Raw genomic sequence first — 17,071 nt, forward strand, 5'->3', positions numbered from 1 at the left:
AAATGTAGTCCATTTGCAATGTTAATGTTGCTGTTACCGTCTGAATACTGACAATGAACAACTGAGACATGGATGGGTCATGGGAAGTATGCATTTCGTTGATTGGAGGTCAACCTTTAACTCCATCGCCTGTTATTCGCTGCATCAGGCAGCTTGTCTATATTGTGTTGGACTGGCGTAGCTGCCACCAATATACGCGTCTTTTGAGAAAGATTTGGGTCGAATTCCTGAAAATTATGCAGTAACTTGAGTTATTAGTTGATGTCTTCATAGGTGGACAGGCTGAGCATGATCTCTTTGATCTCTAAAGTTGAGCAAAAGCAGGAAACCACAGTTCCACAGAATTTTCTTCCACCAAGGAAAGAGTATATCTAGCGTTATCTATTTGGATTTATTTAAAAGAGGAAAGAGTGGGAAGAAGTATTAAAGAAATCTGAGAACCCACTTTCCAGACCTTGGCCAATGACGATTTCATAAATCGTACCCAGTGATAAACGGAGAATATGAGGTTGGATTTTTTATTTCTTATTTTTGTTGGATGTTCATTTCACTAGTTCACGTTTGCAGAAAGTAGAAAATCAATGACTAGATAAAAACATTTGTTTCAGCTGTTTAATAAAAAAATTAATCATGTAAAGCAAGAGAGGACACTCAGCCACCGACCTCGTGATAGAAATCTGAGCTCCTGACTATGAAAATGCTCAGGTCAGTTCTAATCTGAGTAACAAACCCCAGCTACCATAACCATCTGATATCTCCAGGTAGAGGATTACGGGCTCACGACAATCTGCGGAGACCAATAACTTGAGTTTATTAGGCATAAAACAAATTTCCCGCAAGTCCTTTTCATTCGCCTCCACATACCAGCTGTCGAACCCTGAACGTTCTGCCACAAGGCCACGGGCAACCGGTAGTCCGGTATACGTCCTTAAGAGGAAAACACAAGGACAATAGTGATTTTATAGTACCATATCATCATCAAAACAGCAATAGTATTGCTTACAGTGCTCAAAAGAGATAACAAAACCATTACGCAAATTATCTAGTTTACCCACCTAACATCACCAACCACAGACAAGGAAAATAACCAGCCTTTTCGAGAGGCCGAATCCTCAAAATACATTCAGCTACACCTGGAAACAGTTAGACTGCAGGCACGAGATGGACGTTTCCAGGAAGAGGGAGAGAGGGACAGCTTAACCTTGCCACAGCTTACAATCAGCAGTCTCACTCGGGTCTCTCGTCATGGTCATATTTGCGATCCCTATCAGGAGACCACTCACGCTCATCTTGTCCAAACTCCCCCTGCTCGTACCTTTCATGATCAAGATCATGACCATAATGCTCATCAGCATGGCCGGGCTCAACACGTGCATAGCGTTCATGTCCATGGTCATTCGAAACATCATACTTCTCAGCTGGTTGAATAGACCCAAATCGATCATGCCCATGCTCAGGCACCACATGTTGCCCATAATCATTTTTCATTTCCCTAGGCTGCTCATAATCCCGATCAAGTTCGCCATGCTCATAATCCATATCTCTATCTCTATAATGTTCACGTTCACGGTCTCGGTCACGGTCATGCTCCCGGTCACGGTCACGCTCTCTATCACGATCACGATCACGATCTCGACCACGATGGGAACGGTCACGGTCGCGGTCACGATCATGATCACGGCCACGATCCCTCTCTCTCTCCCTGTCTCGGTTTCGATCACGGTCTCGATGATGCCTATCTTCCTTGACATCACGATCTCTTCCTCTCTCATGTGAGCGTTCACGGGACTTCTCTCTTCCTCGCTCCCTATCCCTCCCCCTTTCACGAGACATTTCCCTGTCACTGTTTCCAAATTATCAGCAATCAAAATGCAGCTTGAAGAAAATTGAGAAAAAAAACTGCAAGAAGCAAAAAAGGAGTCATAGGCTCATAGCTTACCGATCTAAGACCCGATCTTCTCTAACTCTTGGTTCCTCAGACCGCCGAGCACCTCCGGCTGAGATCTGCTGAGGCTCTCTATTTATGAGAAGACATCATAAATCAGTGTTTTTCCCTTGAATCAACTAAACCAAAATTGAGTTGTAAATTAATTGGATAGAACCAGGGAAACTAGAAGAAGGTATTCAATCATACGTCCACCAAGAACAATAAAGTTCGACTTATTAGCAGAATGCCAACTTCAAGAAATAGATGATGGGAAAGAAAATCATTAAGCAGCTAAAATGTACGTTAATCATGGGGCCCATGATTTCAATTTTCATGGCCATAACAACTTACAGTATTTTGTGCATGTGAATGCATCCACTGTGCTTTGTGTGTGTGTGTGTGTGGATAGATATAGATATATATATATATATATAGAGAGAGAGAGAGAGCATGCAAGTTAATTATCACATCTAATAGTTACATTTGAGAGTGCATGAAAGTCAATTATTACGATGAATAATTCCACATTTGAGAGTATGGGAATCAAATTTCACTTGTTAGTGACACTGAGATGTACCTCCAATTCCATGTATATAAATTTGCAATTGTTTGATTAAACAAAAAAAGAGACATTTGGTTCATCTCCAATTTAGAAGATCATGTTCAATTATTTGTGTATCTCCATTCTGTAGCAACATATACATGTCAAGAGTATGATCCAACAGGCACAGCTTCAAAAACTATTGGAGGCTGAAAACACTTGAAATAAATTAACCGTCATGTTAAATTAACTTCACCACACTGTCTAAGAATTCGGGCCACAACAGAAAGCTTAATGTGACACCACCTATGAGTCTGTCTTGTAAAAAAAACCAGCTCATGCAAAAGTCACAACCCAAAGAGGGAGTGATCCTGAGCAGTTCTTTGAAATAGAGTGAGATATGCATAGAATTGTAGCCATCTTCTGGGTTAGGTCACATGGTTGTGGGTATGGTTGTCGACACGGGTGCTGGTGTGGATAGTGGTGCAAGGCATTTTCAAAAATCTTGGGTGCAGGGACACAGATGGACATATATTTATATAAAATGTAAACATATGTGTATAATATATATATACATACATACATAATGTCCAAGCTGTGTCCCGTACCAGCACCGTCTCCAGCGGTGTTTGAAATGGGTACAGTGCCTTTCCAGGAGTGTCTGTGCGACATACCTTATGAACCTATACCAAAAGCATCTTTGTGCTTGTTTTGCCACATTAAGAATCCTTATTTAAAAACTAGCTCATTGTTTTTAATAATTACAAAGCAACCCAGCTTCATGATACTTTAATTTGCAAGTCACAAGGATAAATTTATAGGTAGTTTCAACCACTCAAGGGGATACCATTGCTCCAGTTTTTCCTTCCCCCAAGATTCCAAGGTACTTGAACACACTTGCCATTGGGATACTTCAAGTAAACACAAGTTTAGAAAATAGAATCACCTGCCAGAATGCTTTTGATTCAAGTCTTCGCCTCCAATCCTGGTAGACCCAAGTCCACCACCAAGCCTGCGAGGACGCCAATTTGGAACTGTTCTACCACGTTCTACGTCCACAAGGACTCTCCTATTATCAATTTTTCGTCCATCTGCTTGTTTATATGCAGCTGCATGAAACAGAAAAAGACATAAGGTACACTATATTAACCTACAGTGCAAAAGAGAAAGAGAGAGAGAGACTTCCCATACTTTTCATGTCTCTAGTGTGCATGTACTCAATGAAGGCATAGCCTCGAGGCTTGTTTGTATTTTTGTCAGTAACCAAACGGACCTGAGACAGTGAGGCAGCAGATGCGCAATATTCATAAATGACCACCCAAAAAAAATAAAAGACTCTGAAATAGGAAGTTCTTTTTCATCAAAATTTTTTTCTTGCACAACCTAAAAAACATGTCCAAACCTCTAAGACCTAAATGGCACGGCAGACAGGCACTACGCCTCACTGGCCGTGCTCACCTTTTAAGGTGTACAGCTTCACCAGGCAGGACGTGTCACCATCATTGTAATTGAGTTGGCAGATTTATCGAGGCTTGCAGACCGATTTACCAGATGTTGAACAAAATTACCACACCCCCTTACCAGGGATATTTCTTAAAAAAAGCAAAAGGAAATATGACGAGAATTTAGCAATACCTTTGGAAGTGGAAACAGATTTCTATTGCCTCGGAAATCAAATAGAAATTTGCATGAGGAACTGAGAAATCACCCACAATGCCATTAGTGGCCAAAAAGAAAAAGAAAAATCTGCTATCTTACCCCTTCTTTACCCACCATCAAGTAGTTTTAAAATGGGAGGATAATTAAACCTCTTTTCAGAGCTTAAAGGATGAAAGATCGACATCCTTAAAAGTGGCCAAAATAAAACTATGGCACATTGACTGAACCTCTTACCAACTTCAAGAGCAAACACCGATTCCCTCAGAGTTGCTCATAATACCTACCCGTTTAATTGGCCCATAGGCCTCAAACTCCCTTTTGATACGATGCTCAGTTGTCTCATAGCTCTGGATATGAACCACCAAAAAGAACATTCAAATTTCACCCAAAACCCATGTCAATGGGAATTAGTTAAGTAGCAATAAGCCAATAACAATATAAAGGAAAAAAACTCACAAGCCTAGCCACAAAAAGCGTTTTGTAAGGGTCGCCTGATACGTTGGGATCGTTTGATGGGTCATCTACATTGGAAGAAGATTGGGATGATCAAATACAAATCATGTCATTGAAATGTTCAGTTTGGGTTAAATATAAAGAAAAATATAATTATATAAAGAATTGAAGGAATCTTTTTACATTTTTGAAGCTCTTCAGAGGCCCTTAGAGCACCATTTTCTAGTCGCTGTTTATGAATTCGTGCTCTCCTTTGTGCCTGTTCATAGAAGTTCAACATTAGACAGCCCCACATCACTGAAGGATGCATACTAATGGACAAACACATATAATTTGGTAATACTGAAACATAACACAAACAAAACTCCCACAGGCTTACAGCTTCAGATAATCTCTGTATCACAGAAGCACCAATCAATAAGATAAAGAAAATAATAGTTATAAAAAAATGATCACATCTGAGCAATCCAAAGAAACAGGCTGCCCCGAATTGCCAAAATAGTCAATAGAAAAAATAAGCAGATGGTTTGAACAAACAGGCTCAAAAATGTAACTGTTTGCATGTGATTTCTTTATGCAGCAAAAAATCCAAAGGCATTCACCCCAAAAAATAGGCAAACTGGTTCAGAAGTTTACAAGTTTCAATGGATGGAGGCTAACAAGGAAAACAAAACAAGAAAAGTCATGCCTTGCAAGTACTATTCAGACTAGTGCATGAGCACCTCAACTCAATATGGCTAGCCTAAGCATACAGCACAACTAGGGCTGCACACGAGCCGAGTCGAGCTCGAGCTCAGCCGGCTCGAGCTCGGCTCGGCTCATATTTAGCCAGCTCGAGCTCGACTCGAACTCGTTACGAGTTTCAAAACTTCAGCTCGAGCTCGACTCGAGCGACTGCCGTTTAGCTCGAGCTCGACTCGAGCAGCTCGACTGTTCAGCTTTCCTTTTTCGCTGCATTCGAGGGCTGGCAGACGAAGCGGAGAGGAGGAAAAGGGCAGACGAAGTGGGGGAAGAAATGGGCGTGTTGGGAAAAGAGAAGAAAAGGGCGTGAGGGGAAGAAAGGCGGCGTGTTGGGAAAAGAAAACAGAAAAATGAACGTGGTGAGGAGAGAGAAAAAGGGGAGGGAAAAAAGTCGTCGATTGAAAAGTAGAATATAATAATGGGAGAGGGAAACTTTTAAACTTAAAAGTAATTTAAAAGAAAAAAAAGGGGGGGAAGATTTTGAAAACGTGAAAGGAGATTAAAATCGAGCCGAGTTGAGTTTAATCGAGTCGAGTTCGACTAACTCGAACTCGACTCATTAACATACTCGAGTTTAAGTTTAAGCTCGAACTCGACTCGTTTATAAACGAGTCGAGCTCGAGCCGAGCTTTGTCGAGCGAGTTCGAGTCGAGCCCGACTTGGCTCAACTCGTTGTGCAGCCCTAAGCACAACAATGTAGAAAGCAATATAAGAATATTCCAGTTAACCATTGATAGCACCCCCAGGAAAAAACATCTAACAAAGAAACATAACCATGCAGGAGATGAAGCAATAACAACCAAATTGTAACAACATAGTCACAAATTCAACTGTAGTGTTCAAAGCACCCACCTTACTGGCACAAAAGTATTATACCAAGAAAAATACATGAACTAATCTCATTGCAAGCACTATGAAAGTTGATCCAGTAGAAGTGCTCTATATACGCAAGTCATTACTTTAAGTAAGCATATCTTACCGGTGTTTCACCCTTCACCACTGGTGGGGCATATTCAGGGTCCCCAGGTTTAGCAAATTCACTCACAAACTGTGCAATGCCTGGTAGTGAAACAAGATATTCTCATCACCCATAAGAAAATAGCATAGCACAATCCAAATAAAACAAATGGACCAAAATTCCATTGACTGAACCAGAGAAGCAATGCAAGTAGTGGAGTAATGGATACACTTCATGGACAAGAATCCATCAAATCATTATTCAGCTAAGTGAAGGATAATCAGATGTAAACAAAGGTCAAGCATAAGACAATAATCCAAATCACATGCCTGAATATGGAGGGCATTTCCTTTTCTCAGGCGGGGGTTTATACTCCAAAGGAGGCCTTGGTTCAAAAAGCTTTAGAAGATTTGCAGTGAGGCCTGTTGGATGACTTTGCCCAATCTACAGGAAACATATAAAGAGGCCAATAAAATGGTTAATGCCCAAGGAAGAATAAACAAGGATTAAAGAGAAAAACATAACAGAGTGGAAAAGAGAAGAAAAAATATTCTTGCTGATTGAGGACAACATACCAGCTTCAACTGCAAGACAGTTGCTCTATTCTGTGCCTTGGTCCGAGCCTGAACAGCTGCATCCTTCCCCCGCATGAAAGCATCATTGTAATCCCCCATAACCAGAAGGACGAGATTTGAAACCGAAAAAACAATCTAAACAAATGAAGAACAATAAGAAGCAATATTCTCTCTCCAGCCAACTGCTCCTCTTGATGGTTACAGGAAGAGCTCACATCACCAAATGTGTATTAGAACCACACAGGGATCAATCAACACAACTATCTCAATCTGGCAGAAAAACAAGCACAGTAAAAGAGAATGTTAGACTCTTAGCATGCTCCCAAAACAAAATAGAAAGACTTACCAACCAATCTATTCATACAGATGTCGATATACTTTAGGTGTAGCCGGATCAGTCCGGGCTTGTAGCAAGCAAAAAATGCAGAAAAGCTCAAAACCTTAACCCATGCCATACTTTTAACCTTCCACCCAACCCCTCCCCCCGAGAAAAAACACACACACACACATATTTTAGGGTTTTCAACAAAAACATCTCTTCTTCCTGTAGGACCTAGAAATTCAATCAAACACGTATTAGGTTTACATAAACTGTTTCTTACGATTAACAAAAATCTGGCAATTAATTTTCGCCACATTAACTTCCAAAAGTAATTTGTGGAAGAATCGTGCCACTGCAATGCTTGCCATCTACCTTATCTCCTGAACCTTCGTCTAACAAACTTATTATAATGATTAAAGCAACAATAACAAACTCTTAAATGGTCTCTCTCTCTCTCTCTCTCTCTCTCTCTCTCTCGCTCTCTCTCTCTCTCTCTCTTGCTGATCGACCATATTCCAGGGAAAGCTATGAATGAGAGGCGGAGATGAATGCTCTTTGCTTTCCTTATCTGGTTGAATCTAATCAGCCATTTGATCCACAGACAGAGTACTCTGTTCAGATGCTGTTAACCACTCAAAGGGTCGTTCTCAACAATCCTTCCACATCGCACAACTGAATAAGCCAGTCATAAATAGTTGTTCTTCTGCAAGCTTGAGTCGGACAACTAAAGAACCATGACACGCACAACCCCCAAAAGAGCAGAATATTGGGCAGAGGGGAAAATGAAGCCACCTCTTGAACAAAGCCTCACGCCAACTAAACAAAACCGAATTCAAGCGGAATATGAGGGAGCTCGTGGATCTTCTGCCGAAGCATAACCCAACGGTTACAAAGGGCTGCCATAAGTAGCCATTACTCGGCCGAAGAGGGAAAGAGAAATCGCGAGAGTGAGAGAGAGAGAGGTTAAAAAAACAACAGAAAGGGCCACCGGCCGGGCGATGGCCGGCTGCCGAGAGAGAGAGTAAAGAGAGAGGTACAAAGCCATTGGAGAGAAACAAAAGAGGCGCTGCCACCACCAGCCCCTGCTTGCGTCGGCCCGTAGATGGCCGGTCGACGGGAGAGAGAGAGAGATTGGGAGAAAAAATGAATGAGAAATGGCGGAAGAGGCTGCCACCGGCAGCCCCTGCATCGGTCGATCGGGCGAGAGAGATAAAGAGAGAGTTACCGAAGAAGATGAAAGCAACCGAGCGAACCTCGAGCAAATATGCGAAGACGATGCACCAAGCCGACGCTTGAGGCAGAAAAGGATCGGCGGAAACAATGACTCACCTGCAACCAATGATGGAAAGATGCAACGGCTGTGCAGAGGATATGGAGGGAAGAAGAGCACTTCCTCGTTTTGCCCTAACTTGGATGCTCAAACGCTGCAGGCTGCGGCTTGTTTCGTGAGGCCGCACATTTGGAAGCACTGCAAGAGTTGGGAGGGTATTGACCTAGACTTTACAGATCCGTGTGGATATTCTAACCAGGTTGGGATTTGTTGTCCCATTTTAAACCGACAAGTGACAAACGAGCCTGCTTGGACGGAATGCTTCGGTTTCGCTACCCCATACCATAACGCCTGGTGGTGGCTCCAACATATTTTTGGTCTCGTGTTTGATTGACGAACTTAAAGACCACATGTTTAAGTTGTTCTGCATTTGTTTAAGCTATAGGTCAAACGCTTTGAATACTTTTCTACCAATTGATAAATCTGAGATGGGCATATAACTCCTCTTCTGCATCCCTTCTTTTTCTCAACCTCATGTTATCTCGGTCTTTGCCATCATAACTTGTATTTAAAATAATTATTTTAGCAAAAAATAATTATTTTGTTTTTTTATCTCTAACCTAAGCGTCCTCGGGTTTTTACTACTCTCTCTCTCTCTCGACATATATACATAGAAACTTTTGTTTCTCGCCTAGCATTGTCCTACCAGCTGATGACAGTATAATGAAAGGCCCAAGGTCTTACAGGTACATGTAGATAGGATTCTCATGAGTTGATAAAACATTAATTTTAGAAGCCAGGATGTCAAAGGCACGAATATACTGGTTTTTATGTTCATTTGGATTAGGTATTTAAACCAATTGGATCCCGGATAAAATATGAATTTGGTTGGCATAAAATACATTAGAGATCACATCAAATCTTATGTTTGTTCAACATTTGACAACCTCATACTCTACGTGAAGTGCTTTTGAAGTGTGCGTGTATCTATATAAATATAAATATAAATATAAATGTATAAATAAATAAGTAAGTATATATATATGGGAATTTTATACTATCGTGTGTCGAATGTTATGTTGTTGAATGATTAAAAATTTAGAATCTATATCTAAACCACCATAACATCTTTGCTGAACACTATTATAAACTATCACTAATGCTCATGTAAGGATAATTTTTTAACATTAGATTATTTTTTTTTAGTTATGTGGCACATATCATGAAATAAAAGAATAATCTAATTAAATAAGGGAGACTCAAGTTTAAGGCATGAAATAGTAGCGATTCGATGCGACGTTGAAGCTGCATCCTCCTTCCTCCTATACATAAGGTTTATGGCTGTTTGGAGACTTGTTAAAAGCGAGATGCTTCACCAATTGAAGTGCAATATACCCATTGTTTGCAGTTCAAATGAGTAACACCTATAAAAATAAAATTGATAACTATATTTTCATCGATCTACCAGCTCAACCAGTTACACTGTACCATTCAAGCTAACACATGAAATGGTAATAATTGTTCGATGCAATTTTTGTTGGGGGTAAATTTACTATTGAAAGCTATGGTGGCACAGTGCTAAAGAAGTAAAGTGAACTATATGACGGTCCTACCTACAAGAGTCATGCAAAGTACTGCAACTGCGATGCATGTAAATTGGTCTTGTTGTCGGTTATTTAGTTGATGTGCATCATAAGACCACATTTCCGAGAAATTGAAGTTATCAGATGAGTTATTGTTGGGACCTTCCGAAAGGGTATGTGTGTGTGTTTCAAAATTGATTCAAGCAGTTGGATTTTGTACTTATCTGGTTTTGCTTTAAGATCAATAGTCTTACTTATAGAATTGACAAAAAATCCAATGTCTTCGATTTCACTAAAATTTGGCAAAAACATTTCTCAACGTTTCATGGAAATGATTTATATCCATTGTTCTATGTGAAAAGTTCACCCATTGATGGATGAAATAAAAAAGTTCTACTGCATTTTTCCCCATAGGATATATCAAATCATACGTTCAGTCGAAACCAACTACTAACATCTAGAAGATACAAGTAGGGCATTTGAGAGATTATAAAATTTAAGGACTGAAAAGTTTGCAAACTTAGCAGCCTTTTATTAAAAAAACATGATGCAAGAATGAATTCCTAATGAAAAGGATGCATCTACCGTCGTGTGATCTAGCCAACACGCATTCGGACTCGTAAACATCGTTGCTTTCCAAGAAGAAAAATCTTTGTCTTTGACTACTTGTGAAACACCATCATCTAGAGGACCAACCGAAGCCAATTTCTTGATTTCCTGCCGCCGAGTTTTTGAGAACAAACCAGATTTCTGTATTCGCCTTCCGAAGGCGCAGTTTGACTCGGGAAGAGAAGCCGGTTCTCTTCATTTCTTTCCGTCTCTGACCGTTCAGGCGTTTCTACAACATTGGTCATCTTGTCTCGCTTTCCAAATCGTTTCTTCACATGATTCGGCCAAACTCATCTCGTTAATCGTCTATGTGCTACACAATTCACGGTCCCAAGAAAGGTACGAACCGCCATCTCTGGCTTCCTCATCTTTTCTGCAATTTTTTCGTCTTTAGCGTTAACGATCGATCCCTCATTTCCTGCTTTTCATTCAATAGGAGAATTCGCTGTTGTTTTTCACATATCACAATCACAAATGTGATCTGATTCCTGTACTGAACCTACAGTGGCAGATCATTGCCATCCCATTGTTTTATCTTTGCCCACTTCTGGTTAGCAACTCTGCTCTGTAGTATGTCATGAGTTCTGGCCTTCCGGGTCTTGAACATCTGTCTTTCACGTGTTCTCTATGTTGTTGTGGCTTTTTTGATAACAATGTAAAATTCGGTGTTCCCGTCTCAAGCATCTCTGGCAAAAGTCATTATGCCAATCTCGGGTTTTCATTCCCCTTTGCCCGTTGCTTCGCCAACGCCACACGTAAGATCTCTCTCTCTCTCTCTTTTTCTCTCGTGGCTTTCAGTGGCGATGGCAGACGGGTGATCCTTTCTCCTGAGAAATCTCCAACTCCGACCCTGAATCGAACCCTAACAAGTCCATAGTATCAATTTTTTTTTTTGGTGGAAGGTCTGGTTTTCCTTGATGCCCCCTCTACCTTGGGATCAGACCATCCTGTTTTATGTATTTCCTGTAGTTTATAATGGGGTCTTCCTTGATACGATTCTTTTTCTTTTCCTTTCAGTTTCACTTATGTGGCGACTGAAACTGTTAGAATCCTTGAGGGTTCGATGGTTATTGAATCTTGATAAGAGTCAGGATTTTCTTTCTTTGCATTGCCGATATATGGCTGAAAGAAGCAGAGGAAATGGCTCATTTTGATTCTTGCGGCGTCCTTCTGGTTGCTCGCTGATAATGTGGGACGCAGTCTTTGTGGCTAGAGGTGGTAGATTGTGGCAGTAGAGGGTGGTGGTGGTAGGGACTAGGTGATATGGTGGTGCTTGAGAAGGATGGATGGTGGTAGTGGTAGGAGATGGTCTTGATAGAGGATGGTTGTAGGCGGTGGTAATAGTGGTAGGGGATAATGGTTAAATGTTGCGTTGTACTGGCGGTTTTTCCATTTTTTGCTTAACCAAGTAGAAAAGAAGTTTTTGCAAACAGAGAAAAGGGAAAGGAGGAAAAAAAAAAACTTTCTTGAGAATGTGATGAAGAAAAATTGTCGACCGAAATTTGTCCACCAAATTTATATCTTGCAATCAAGTGGTGTCTAATTCTAACCACTTGGTTAAAATGTGCTTTTAGTATATCTCCAAATTGAACATTTAGCTATCTATTGTCAACGTTTTTATCTTCTGCTTTCTTTGCATATAACCCTGGTGGCTGTTTAGGGGCATTTACGGTGGTAAGAACCACACAGTTACAAAGATTAGCATTTCCTCCGATGGTGTTTTAATATAGAAATACTGGATTTTAGCTTTTCCTAAATGACACTTTATAGAATGTTTTGTGCCTTTGACAGTTACCATGACATAGGTTTAAATTGAATCATTGAACATGTATCAACTTGGACTCTTTGTGCCCTCTGCATTTAGAGGCCAATTAATTTTGGTGCATTATTTGGTGAAAATCCATCAATTTGGTAGCATCCCGTTGCCACCCCGGTTGATGCCTGTGCTTTGAGAAGGATTTGTGATTAACAGTTACCCTTCTATTACAAATGGATGGAATTCATGAAAACGGTGCAGTCAACTTGAGGTGTTAGTTTTTGCTTTCAGAGTTGGACAAAGGATTGAAGCATGATTGTGTTTGATATGGAAATTTGGGTAAAAAAGTGGGCAAAGATTTTGGAGATTTTCTTCCTCAAAAGAGCATTTGAACTCAAAGGTTAGAGCTTTCTGGATTAAACTAAAACAGGAAAGAGTGAGAAAAGTGTATTGAAAAAAATCTGAAAAGCCACTTTCTAATACCTGCACAAAAGTGGTTCCATAAATTGGACACCAGTAATAGTAGAAGGGGATTATGAGGTTGAATTTTTGTTCATCTCTTATTCGTTGGATGTTCATTTTATTAGTTAAAGTTTGCAGAGAGAAAGTTAAAATTAATGATTAAATGCAATCATTTGTTGCAGCTGTTCAGCAAAGAAACTATTGACATAAAGCAAGATCGGACTTCCAGGGACCATTCTCGCGATAGAAATGTCAGCTCCTAACGATGAAAATGCAACTCCCCATGCTCAGGTGAGTTCACTGAGTTGTAATATGTGTAACACTATCCTTTGCACGTTTGTTGATGTGTTGCCTTTTCTAGTAATTATTTCATTCCTCGTAACTACTTTTGAAACTCCGTCCCTTTTAAAACTGTTGCTCATTGTCGATTACATTTTGATGTATAACATGTGTTGGTGAACAAAAACACATGCTTTCTGCATGTTTTAGGAACTGCACATGCATAACTTCCAGTGTGCAGCATCATGAACTGATGAATCTGTTAAGTTGGTTTCAATTCTGTGAAGGCAACTCAACCTCCTTTGTCCTTTATTATTTAGAACAACCCATAGTTGTACACCTCATGCACTTTAAACTTTTAGAAAACACTTCGGCATAATGCTCATTGTTACTTTATTATCCCATCTCCGGAACTCATTCTGTTGATGTTTTTTCTATTCTGCGATTTGTTCTAACTTCATCTGACTTCTGTTGCTGTTACAGCTCACTTCCCATCTCTTTGGGGAGCTTCTTGATTCTGTAATCATAGACGTTGCATCTGAATGCCACAGAGTGGCAAGACTGGGTCTTGACCGCAATTTGGATGATGAAGAAGAGGAGTTAAGACTCTCAGCACAAGCTCGTGCAATGGTTGCAGATCCTAGTAATAGTGGAGAAACAAATGGGAAATATGTTGCTGACATATTTGGACATACACATCCAGCTATTGCCAATGAGATATTTGAGTGCATGAATTGTGGGCGTTCAATTATGGCAGGGAGGTTTGCTCCTCATTTAGAGAAGTGCATGGGAAAGGTGAGTCTCTTTATGTTCGTCTATAATCTCATCTTGTTTGCTTCATAATTTCATTAAATCGTGTAGAAAAGATATTAAGGATAGTCACCATTCTCATGAAATCAAGACTGGAATCTGCAGCCCTTCCTTCTCAGAGTCAGAGCAGTATTGTAAGGGGTATGCCTAAGCAAAATATTAAAAAAAAAAAATTGCTTCAAAGGCTGGAGTCATGAAAATGCTGTAAAATCCCATCAATGAAAAGAAGACAACATGCAAATCTAGTTTTACATGTATTTGGATGGCTGGAGTCACGAAAATGTTGTAGAATCTCGTCAATGAAAAGAAGACAGCGTGTAATTCTACTTTTTCATGTATGTGGAGTTTGTTTCACATGGTAAAAACCTGAGGTGTAGAGCAAGCCAAGGAAACTTTCAAGAGCTAATGTTGAGATGTTGGTATGGTCATAAGATGGAGCTGAGAGTAGATTGTAGCAACAGAATATGCAAGTGATGCATCAGGTTTGCCATTTAGAGTAGATTCATGTTTATGTTACACAAGTGGAGAAGAAATAGCATGAGATCATTGGATATGCAAACACACTACAAACAATTTGAGACTATGATCTACTGCAGGAATAGAGAGAGTTATATGAATCACACTTTTTCTACATTAGTCCATTTATATGGTGAATCAACATAACACAAACATGCGACTAGAATGTAATATGATGTAATCATGAGTTATAATTTATTGTTGTTCCTTGGAACGGAGACGGTAGTTTATTGCAGAATAACAAACAAGCTAGCTCTGGAGAGTGCAGACAATGCTATACACCAATGGCACTGGAAATGGACACGAAAGACATCTGTTGTAATCCAGAGAAGAAAGTTTGACCTTGTGCAAACTAGTCTGTAGACCAATGGTTGCAGGTCTTTCAATTATAAACCACGCTAGCTTGACAGAGGTACTAGCTCTACACGAGGTTCTTGACTGAGCAAGATATCAACAATCAGTTCCTAGGGTTAAGCATATCCCTCCATTGAGGATATCAGGCCTCATGAAGTTTTAATTCCTAAACTAGTGTCTTATTATCCATTAATTGCGTTTCCTACAGCTAAGCTTTGTGCTCTAAAGCTGCTGTTCCATCACTTAAGTAGAACATTCAAATCTCTGACACCTGTGTGAAAAGAACAAGATTAGTATGCCTTTGTTTGGGACAGTCTAGCCACTGCTAAAGGACATAAATGCTCCTTTGTCATTGTCGTAGAAATGAACTTTATAATGTATTCAGATTGCGTAGTCTTTAGATGAGGCAAACACATCGTGAAGGAAAAGCTGAGCAACTTGCATGGTTTGTGGAATTACTAAATCCAATGATCAGCTCATCCATCAAAAGAAGACCATCTTTCTAGAACCAAGTGGGTTTGTCTTTGCAGCTTCATATTTGCAGGATTTTGTCTTGAAAAAAAACTATTCAGAAGTTCACTCATGGAAAAACTTGGCTTTCTATAATCAGGTAGGTATATAAGTTAGGCACGCAGTTAATGTTGTCTTGAATGTTTGTGTATTCTTTCTCCTACCTGTTGATGTCTATGAAAATAGAAGGCATCGTCTACATGTCATTTCTTGTTCCCTTGATGCTGATATTTGTATTTTGCTTTTTCTTGCTGAGATGCAGGGTCGGAAGGCACGCTTAAAGGCCACACGCAGTACATCAGCTGTACAACGACAGTCTCGTGGTAGCCCTGTCTCTGCATACGCTGCATATTCCAGTTCTATGGGCTTACAAGCCACCGGTAGAACAGCAAATGGAATGATTGGCATGGCCTCGGAGGAGTATCAGAAGGGTGGAAAAGACCTTGCCAATGGTGCTTTAGAAGAATCATAAATATTAGATTATCTGGAAAAAATAGTTGTAGCTTAACTGATTTTGGTAGAAGCTAATCTGTATATTTTTAGCATATAATGCATTCTTTTTTCTGTTCTTTCCCATCTCCACTCGAGTTCTCAACGTTTGCCTGGTTTAGTTTTTGACATGGTGTCATCAACATTCGAGCTGTATCAGTTCTAGATGAGACCAACTTTGGGAATCCTATTTTTCCATGAATCCTATCCAATGGTATAGGGTTTCTACTTCAAATTGGTTGTCGGTCAACTATATTTTCTCTGTATTATTAAGGGTTTGTTTGGCAGTATGAACACTGACTGTCCATCAAAGACTGAGTGGATTCATGTCATGCTAGTTCTAATGTTTTATGAATTCTGCCTCTAATCTTTGATGCAGATTCATGGGATACTCACATAGTGTTTCGTTTCACCCTTTCTTTACCAAGCCAAGGGGAGCTAGATCTAATAAATGTGAACCCAACTGGCACCAGCACCGTCGTTGTTGCTAAGGCCCCTCCCTCGGCCATCTGACATTAGCACCCTCTGCACCCTGCAGAACCTTCCTGTCATATAACTGAATTCAGCTGGACCATGCAACCCCTAGCGATTGACCTGGTACCCATCATGAAGCTGGAAAATGGAGGAAGTTACCCGTGGTTTGTGTCATGCTCAGCGTCCAAAATTTCTGCATAGAAATGAGCTAATCAATACTTGGAGGGAGTAGATTTGTACATACGTAATTTTTGAGTTCTTAAAAAAATGGACAGGAGCCTGTCTCCCAGCAGGCTTGGGTTGCATCGAAACACATGGAGTGTGTATACCTGCAGCAGGATGTGCCTCAGCTGTTATTTTGGCAGCCGTGGTTCGAATCACATATCAATCCATACTCAAGCCGATGTTATACGTATGGTTTAAACTCCGTGTATCCCAGGATGGCACACAAAAAGGGCTCTTAGATTGCTCAGATCTATCTGAACTCGCGTTGGAAAGAAAAACTAGAAAAGAGAAACTTGGCGATCTAAATACAAATAATTACCGAACTCGACGACACTAGTCAGTCCAGAAGAAACTCATTACCCCCAAGAACCGATATATTTCCCCACTTCTTTTTTATGACGATATATCTCGCCAAATACGACTCTGCACAGGGTTCCGCAGGTGGATCTGTCTGAAGCCTAACTTCTATTGCTTCTATTGTATCAACAAGCATCCCGAGTGCACGTATAACCTAGTTGCTCTAAGTTGAGTTCACGCTTATTTGTTGCAGAAAGAATT

The 17,071-nt window shown here is 40.3% G+C and overlaps 2 protein-coding genes across 7 annotated transcripts; one reads left to right on the forward strand and one right to left on the reverse strand.

Moving 5' to 3' along the window:
* Positions 1 to 928: 928 nt before the first annotated feature.
* On the reverse strand, positions 929 to 8,671 carry LOC116264188 (U1 small nuclear ribonucleoprotein 70 kDa). 3 transcript variants are annotated; one of them, XM_031644267.2, is made up of 11 exons: positions 8,506 to 8,671; positions 6,855 to 7,124; positions 6,609 to 6,723; positions 6,301 to 6,380; positions 4,764 to 4,839; positions 4,584 to 4,648; positions 4,412 to 4,474; positions 3,660 to 3,741; positions 3,415 to 3,577; positions 1,940 to 2,017; positions 929 to 1,843 (listed from the first exon to the last, which is right to left on the reverse strand). In XM_031644267.2, the coding sequence occupies exons 2-11, from the start codon at positions 6,951 to 6,953 to the stop codon at positions 1,228 to 1,230; spliced, it is 1,437 nt and encodes a 478-aa protein (XP_031500127.1). In that variant the 5' UTR covers positions 6,954 to 7,124; positions 8,506 to 8,671; the 3' UTR covers positions 929 to 1,227. The 3 variants fall into 3 exon arrangements, with proteins under 3 accessions (XP_031500127.1, XP_031500129.1, XP_031500128.1); XM_031644269.2 differs by having other exon boundaries at positions 8,430 to 8,671; XM_031644268.2 differs by having other exon boundaries at positions 8,402 to 8,671.
* A 1,987-nt stretch (positions 8,672 to 10,658) lies between these two features.
* LOC116263778 (SAGA-associated factor 11) lies at positions 10,659 to 15,894 on the forward strand. 4 transcript variants are annotated; one of them, XM_031643560.2, is made up of 5 exons: positions 10,659 to 10,977; positions 11,656 to 12,794; positions 13,039 to 13,147; positions 13,619 to 13,930; positions 15,588 to 15,894. In XM_031643560.2, the coding sequence occupies exons 3-5, from the start codon at positions 13,106 to 13,108 to the stop codon at positions 15,795 to 15,797; spliced, it is 564 nt and encodes a 187-aa protein (XP_031499420.1). In that variant the 5' UTR covers positions 10,659 to 10,977; positions 11,656 to 12,794; positions 13,039 to 13,105; the 3' UTR covers positions 15,798 to 15,894. The 4 variants fall into 4 exon arrangements, with proteins under 4 accessions (XP_031499420.1, XP_031499418.1, XP_031499419.1 ...); XM_031643558.2 differs by lacking the exon at positions 11,656 to 12,794 and having other exon boundaries at positions 10,660 to 10,977; XM_031643559.1 differs by lacking the exons at positions 10,659 to 10,977; positions 11,656 to 12,794 and adding an exon at positions 10,984 to 11,393.
* The last annotated feature ends 1,177 nt before the right edge of the window (positions 15,895 to 17,071 follow it).

Source organism: Nymphaea colorata, chromosome 11, assembly GCF_008831285.2.
Source record: "Nymphaea colorata isolate Beijing-Zhang1983 chromosome 11, ASM883128v2, whole genome shotgun sequence".
In the NCBI taxonomy this organism is placed as follows: Eukaryota; Viridiplantae; Streptophyta; class Magnoliopsida; order Nymphaeales; family Nymphaeaceae; genus Nymphaea; species Nymphaea colorata.